This window comes from Entelurus aequoreus, linkage group LG27 (assembly GCF_033978785.1).
Source record: "Entelurus aequoreus isolate RoL-2023_Sb linkage group LG27, RoL_Eaeq_v1.1, whole genome shotgun sequence".
NCBI lineage: Eukaryota > Metazoa > Chordata > Actinopteri > Syngnathiformes > Syngnathidae > Entelurus > Entelurus aequoreus.
In genome coordinates, this window is record NC_084757.1 from 14,653,635 (window position 1) to 14,661,323 (window position 7,689).

At 41.5% G+C, this 7,689-nt stretch overlaps 1 protein-coding gene across 2 annotated transcripts in view; it reads right to left on the reverse strand.

The window, feature by feature from the left end:
• si:dkeyp-117h8.4 (uncharacterized protein LOC572032 homolog) overlaps nucleotides 1-7,546 on the reverse strand; it is a 39,744-nt gene extending 32,198 nt beyond the window's left edge. For both annotated transcript variants that reach the window (XM_062038993.1, XM_062038994.1), the window contains exons 1-7: nucleotides 7,295-7,546; nucleotides 7,156-7,216; nucleotides 4,339-4,394; nucleotides 4,226-4,259; nucleotides 4,124-4,149; nucleotides 1,882-1,957; nucleotides 26-1,807 (exon numbers count right to left, since the gene is read on the reverse strand). In XM_062038993.1, the coding sequence (XP_061894977.1) occupies nucleotides 26-1,807; nucleotides 1,882-1,957; nucleotides 4,124-4,149; nucleotides 4,226-4,259; nucleotides 4,339-4,394; nucleotides 7,156-7,216; nucleotides 7,295-7,372 (2,113 nt within the window). In that variant the 5' untranslated portion in view covers nucleotides 7,373-7,546. The remainder of the gene's footprint in view (nucleotides 1-25; nucleotides 1,808-1,881; nucleotides 1,958-4,123; nucleotides 4,150-4,225; nucleotides 4,260-4,338; nucleotides 4,395-7,155; nucleotides 7,217-7,294) is intronic.
• Nucleotides 7,547-7,689: the final 143 nt, after the last annotated feature.

Consider the following 7,689-nt stretch of genomic DNA (forward strand, 5'->3'; position numbering starts at 1 on the left):
GTCGTGGATGGAGGAGGAGGTTTACCAAATCTGGAAGGTTCCGCCGAGCTCCGATTGGAAGCCTCGTCATCGGACATGCAGAGGCGGCGTCTTAGCGCCTGGTGGCTGTGCCGTTTGGACCCCGGGGAGTAGGCGCTCCACCGCTTGGCCTGAGACTCGTTCTCCCAGTCTCGCTCCCTGTGGCGCTTCCTCCGGACCAGCCGATGCGGTGACAGCGCCAGCGCCACCAGCGTTTGGGAGGAGTGTTGCCGTGCGGCCTCGGAGCTCCTGGCGCATAGTCGGCAGGGGGGCCTGTCGTGAGGTTTGTTCTGGCACACCAACTTGTGGTAGAATCGGAGAAATTCTTTGTCCAGCTCCTTCGGGGAGTACGGGACCTTCGGGCGGGGCTCGGGGTGGAGCATCTTCTGGGGAACGGGAGGCTTTGGTAGCGGGGCGGCGGACCTGGAGGAGGTCTGAGGGGACCTGCTGAAGCTCTTCAACCTTGTCTTTAAAGGACTTTGTCTCAGCGGGGAGCCGTGGATGCTTTCGGGAGCGGAGAGATGGGGGCCGTGGATACTTTCAGGAGAGGAGAGATGGGTGCCCTGGATGCTTTCGGGAGCGCAGAGATGGGTGCCGTGGATGCTTTTGGGAGTGGAGAGATGGGTGCCGTGGATGCTTTCGGGAGAGAAGAGATGGGTGCCGTGGATGCTTTTGGGAGTGGAGAGATGGGTGCCGTGGATGCTTTCGGGAGCGAAAAAATGGGTGCCGTGGATGCTTTTGGGAGTGGAGAGATGGGTGCCGAGGATGCTTTCGGGAGAGAAGAGATGGGTGCCGTGGATGCTTTTGGGAGTGGAGAGATGGGTGCCGTGGATGCTTTCGGGAGAGAAGAGATGGGTGCCGTGGATGCTTTTGGGAGTGGAGAGATGGGTGCCGTGGATGCTTTCGGGAGCGAAAAAATGGGTGCCGTGGATGCTTTTGGGAGTGGAGAGATGGGTGCCGAGGATGCTTTTGGGAGCGGAGAGATGGGTGCCGTGGATGCTTTCGGGAGTGGAGAGATGGGTGCCGTGGATGCTTTTTGGAATGGAGAGATGGGTGCCGTGGATGCTTTCTGGAGCGGAGAGATGGGTGCCGAGGATGCTTTTGGGAGCGGAGAGATGGGTGCCGTGGATGCTTTCGGGAGCGAAAAAATGGGTGCCGTGGATGCTTTTGGGAGCGGAGAGATGGGTGCCGTGGATGCTTTTTGGAGCGAAGAGATGGGTGCCGTGGATGCTTTTGGGAGCGAAGAGATGGGTGCCGTGGATGCTTTCGGTAGCGGAGAGAGTCAACATTTTGGACCTGATGGACATGTCAAAGAAGCGTGGAGGACTGAGGCTACGGGAGGGCGGCTGCTCTCCCACGATGAAGGTCTTGTTCAGGTTCCTTTTCGCTTTGGGAGATTCTAAGTAAGACGGGTCCAGCACCGCCACGGGCGTCTGCCTCGGCTCCGTCACCACCGGGCGCTGCCAGCTGGCCTGATTGTTTTTCTCTCTCGCATCAACGCTTCTACGAGCGCTGTCATTGGCTGTGGTGCCTCGGCGGTTCTTGGACGTCAGTCGCCACTTGCGGTACCTCCTGACCACCCCTTCCGCCACCTTGGAGACGTGCTCCCGGTGTCGGGCCCGCCCTATCTGGTCTATCATGGCGGGGTAGAGCTCCGACAGTCTGCTTCCTCCGCTGCTCAGGCTCATCTCCAGCTCTTCGTCCTGGTCCTCCGGCAGGGAGTCGATCTCCGAGAGCTTCCTCTGGCTGTCGTCCAGCAAGCTCATCGTCAGGTAGGAACGCACGCTTTCTGTGTCCAGAAAAAACATAGAGTTCTAACCCACGCCTTCACTTTTCTGCCGGCTTCTGAACTCGTGCTATTACCTTCATCATCTGCACTCAGTTGATCTATTATGTGACTCTCGTCACTGCCGCCGCCATTTTGCTGCATGAGCTCCAGCTGTGGAAAAACACTCATTTAACACACATCATCCATTAACCATGGCTCTGACATGACTGGGAACAAACAACAATGGCGCAGAACGAGGACCTGCTGGATTAACTTCATGCTAACCGTTAAGCATGTTTATGTTTGCATGCATGCTAGCTTATTGAGCTAATTTTGCAACCGTTTACCCGAGAGTCATATAAGTTGGTATGTGACAGCTGTTAACTGTTAGTGTGCTAACGTTAGCACGCTAACAATAAAGTGCTAACTTTTATTCTCTAATTCCGCAGCCATACACCAGATAGACTAACACAGTTTCAGAGCCATGTCAATGCAGGTACACTGCAAAAAGTCAGTGTTCAAAAACAAGAAAAAAAAAATTACAAAAATGAGGGGTAATTTAATTGAACTAAGCAAAATTATCTGCCAATAGAACAAGAATATTTGGCTTGTCAAGACTTTCCAAAACAAGTCAAATTAGCTAACTTCAATGAACCCAAAAATACCTTAAAATAAGTATATTCTCACTAATAACAAGTGCACTTTTCTTGGTAGAAAAAAAAAGAGACCTTTTTGCTCAATATGTTGAAAAATATTCTTAAATGAAGTAAATGACATTATGATATGCGCTCGGCATTACATTTCTTGAAACCAGCAAACTTATACTAAAAACTAATTTATTGTTCTTAATGGAAAGGCAACAAGGCAACCGCTTGTTCCTCTCGGGTCTCCTCGCCGCTCAGGCAAATCATATTGTCTAAAAATGCATTTTTCCATCAATAACATGACATCATCGCGCCAAATGCGTGCTCTTTCAGTCAATTAGTCCGCATATACACAGCCCGGCCCCCGGCCAAACATTTTTTAATTGTAATGTTGAAGAATTCATCTGAATGTGCATGAACTATTTCTGTTCAAAATTGATAGAAATGTCACATGTTAAATGTTTAAATATTAACTGTCAGTTTACTCTACTGTGCCAACTGTACTACTTTATGAGTACCGTATTTTTCGGCGTATAAGTCGCACCGGCCGAGAATGCATAATAGAGAAGGAAAAAAACATATATAAGTCGCATTTTTGGGGGACATTTATTTGATAAAACCCAACACCAAGAATAGACATTTGAAAGGCAATTTAAAATAAATAAAGAATAGTGAACAACAGGCTGAATAAGTGTACGTTATATGAGGCATAAATAACCAACTGAGAACGTGCCTCTGCCTCTGTTTCACTTTATGTTGCTGGTAAATAATAAGGTTGTAGTAGTTGGCTAAAGTTAAATTATTTAGTATGCACTAATTAAAGGGGCAGAGCTTTAAGAGACATTTTAGCTTTTATATTTTATAAGATATATTTTTTGTAAGAATCACGATTAATAAATATATTTCAGTGAATAACTTATTGTTCAAATCTGTATATAAATATGTACACAAAGTGTTGTAATTATATTGTAAAATGGATGGATGGATGGATGGACATTTAAAACAAAACTGTTATTATTAATTAGTAAGTATACATTTTTTGAGCCTTTTTAGAGAAAATCATATCATTGTAGTAAATTATGCAAATTACTCGATTATGTCATGGTGACCACACCCATAGCCACGCCCCCACCGCCACAGGTATGTTGGCAGTTTATGGGAAACACTGTACATATTTTCTCTTGTTTCATTGAAAATAAAACAGCAAAGTCCATTTGGCTGTCATCTGTTTTAATTATGAGACAAAATTGTGTCAAAGTCATGATTTTTTTTTTTTTCCTGCTTGAAATAAGAAATTATTACTTTAAAAAAGTAGTTTTATACTTGTGAGTGTTGATGACACAGCTTTGCAACAGTTGATATTCTAGTTTCAAGCATGTTTTACTCAATATAGGTCATAAAATCTCAGCAACAAGCTGTAATATCTTACTGAGATCATTTAGGACCAAAAACCCTTAAAACAAGTAAAACACTCTAACATAAAATCTGCTTAGTGAGAAGAATTATCTTATCAGACAGAAAATAAGCAAATATCACCCTTATTTGAGATATTTAATCTTACTTAGATTCCAGTTTTTGCAGTGTAGTGAGTGTGCCACACACTCACCGAGGCGTTGTTTTAGGTAGTGCCTGCTCGAGTCAGCTTAAAAATGTCAATAGTGCCTAAAAAGACGACAAACGGAGTGCAACATACCCGGGAGATCCTGGAAGCCTCGTGCACTGCGGGAGGGGGGAAAACAATAACAAAATGATAAACATTTCAATGGCTGAAATGACATATCTTATGGATACTCACGTTCTAAACGGTCCTCTGTTGAACATGACTGGCTCTGAGGAGAGATATGACGCCATTTATCATGATGATTTTGATTATTACCTTATTTTACAAATAAAGTGATTATACCGCACCTTTGCTGTCAACATAGCAATCTCCTTTTCTGACACGGCCATGAAGCGTCCCAATGCTTCCTCACACAAATAAGACATTAGCAAAACATGCTCGCTTCTATGCAATAGGTTAGCTTGTATTTTTGCCTCATCCGTCACTTTGCATGAAGAATGCACCATACTGGCCTGATAAAGTCCAAAAGAGAAAGAGATGATACAAGTATTATCATATAAATGCAACCTGCACACTGCAAAAAGTCAGTGTTCAAAAACAAGAAAAAATAATACAAAAATTAGGGGTATTTTATTTGAACTAAGCAAAATTATCTGCCAATAGAACAAGAAAATTTGGCTTGTCAAGAATTTCCAAAACAAGTCAAATTAGCTAACCTCAATGAACCCAAAAATACCTTAAAATAAGTATATTTTCACTAATAACAAGTGCACTTTTCTTGGTAAAAAAAATGAGACCTTTTTGCTCAATATGTTGAAAAATATTCTTAAATTAAGCAAATGCTAGTGCCATTATCTTGACATTTTTTTTCATGCTTGAAGTAAGAAATTATTACTTTGAAAAGTAGTTTTATACTTGTGAGTGTTGATGACACAGCTTTGCAACAGTTGATATTCTAGTTTCAAGCATGTTTTACTCAATATAGGTCATATAATCTCAGCAACAAGCTGTAATATCGTACTGAGATCATTTAGGATCAAAACCCTTAAAACAGGGATGTCCACTGAGGGCCACACACTGAAAAATCAAAGCAAGCTGGGGCCATTTTGATATTTTTTATTTTAAAAACCAATACAATATATGTATAAAAAAGATAAATGTAGGCCTCCACTCAGACTTGATCCCGGAGACCCCAAAAGGTTTTGGTCAAAAAAAATATTTTTAAAATGTGTCATTATTTAGTATTATTATTATTATTCAAGGTTTAAAGCTCTAGATCAACATTAGGTCTATCTGTCAATAAAACGCTTTTAAAGATTTAAGTTGTATGCCATTTTTGTCAAGGAAAACCGTGTTTTTTTATGGAAAAAAACACAAAATATACAATATTTTTCCCCAATAAAATTTTAAAGTGGAATATTTGAGCTTATATAATAATTGGAGTCTTAAAAAGGTCAATAACTCATAACAACATTGATTTTAATTCATAATTTTTTTGAGCAATGACACTTTAAAAAAAAAGTCCCACGAAAATTATTGGGGATCCAAAAGGGTACTGCTCAGTAAAGTTTAAAAAAATAAATTCAACATTTTTTTAAACTTTTACCACAATAGTCTCAAGATCAACTTCAGGGGCCGTACTTATCAAGCTTCTCAGAATTACTCCTAGAAGTCTGCTAAGAGTTGACTTAAGAGTAAATAAATTATTCGCTGAAAGCTGCACTTAAAAGTTAGTTATCAAGCGTCTTACTCACACTTTCAGCGAAGTGTAGGACTGAATCTTAAGTGTCACACTCAGAGCTGAATTACGACATTACTATGTGCCGTAAATGGAATTTTAGGTGACGTCATTTCTGTGTCCATAGAAATGACCAATCACGAAAGGGAATCCGTTGTCTAAGAATAAATAAATATCTTGGAAATATTTAAGTGGACAATGGGAGTGTATATTTTGACAATAAACAACAAAATAATACAAAACAAACTAGTCCCCGCCGGCACTCACGCTACCGCTCCCTCTCTTCTCTCGCCCACACACTCACTGACGTCACTCACCTCACGGCCACACACATACGCTACTGTCATAACATTTTCTTTCCAATTCATTAATTAGGCAAGTAATTTGAAACTGGTGTGGGTGGCTCTATATATACTAGCCCACTGCAGCCACATGCAGAAATCAACATGGAATCGAAAAGTATTAAATCTGTGACAAAAATAATACCCGCCCTGTCTAAACGATACCGTTTGATCAGCTGCTCGTCATCAAACAAATCCAGAACATCGTTCCGCTCCCTGAACGTTCGCGCATGTCTCTCTCGCCTCAGTGCCATCCCCTGCTGGCAACTCCTAACCACTTAAGACACCTCTGAAGGTCTCTTAAATATTGTGGAGAGTAGGAGTGATTCTTAGACTTAAGAACATTGATAAAAAGCTTTTATTCTTAAGTTTGAGAGTAGGACTAAATTTCGCAAATTCTCAGGACTTAAGTGTAAAATGGCACTCTAAGAAGCTTGATAAGTACGGCCCCAGATCTATCCATCAATTATAAGTTCTATTGTTGTTTATGTTTTTTGTTTGTTCGTTTTAGGTCCTTCTTTAAAAAACTTCATTTTTTAAATGGCAACCAAAAAATATGCAACATTTTCCCCCCAAAATATCTCAAAGTGGAATATTTAATGTGAAGTAAATGGAGCCTTGAATAGGTCAATAATTCATGACATTGATTTTGATTCATTATTATTTTTTAAAGAAAGAAACAGCCTGCATGGCAGCTTTGTGTTATTAGAGTAAATAATGCAACATTTTATTGTTACATTTCACCTGTTTGCTCTTTTATACCACTTTTTATGTTTTTAATTTTTTTTTCATCGTATTTTTAGAATGTGCCGTTAAAAAATTACCTGCGGGCCGCAAATGGCCCCCGGGCCGCACTTTGGACACCCCTGCCTCAAAACAAGTAAAACACTCTAACATAATTATCTTATCAGACAGAAAATAAGCAAATATCACCCTTATTTGAGATATTTAATCTTACTTAGATTTCAGTTTTTGCAGTGCAGCTAGGCCTAGGTGGTCCCAGTCCCTAATGCTTCAGTCTCACGCAGGATTCTCACAGGAATGAGGCAAAAACACAACCTTACCGGGCGACTGTAGTTCACTACCTTTTTTACTGGTGACAGCAAGGTCCAAATCTATCGCGGCTTGACATTGGATCTTCGAATACTGAAAGGAAGAAAAAAAATACATTTGAGCAGAAGTAGGTTTATAAAACGCTGCTTAGTTGAGTTTTAAACTACGCACCTTGTCTACTATCCGATCCAAAGCCTTTTTGTAGATAAAGATGTTAGCGTGAAGGCCGTCCTTAAAATTTAGATCCATGTTGTGGATAAAAATTTGAAATGTGAATTAAAAAGTGTTCAATGTGGGGGGGAAAAGAAGGAAAAGGAAACAAGTCTTCGACGTTCAAAATTCCACAACGTCTCAGAGCTCGAACGCTGATTGGACGGATTCTTCTTCTTCTTTAGTTTTTTTATGGCGGTTGGCAAGCAACCTTGTGGTGTGCATTACCGCCACCTACTGTAATGGAGTGTGAACCGAGATGGCGCTGTCACGCCAAATTTCTCCCCCCTACAAACCCCCCCCCCACCATTTACTTCCGTGGTCATGTTTCCTCTTACGTCATTGACAGCGATCGA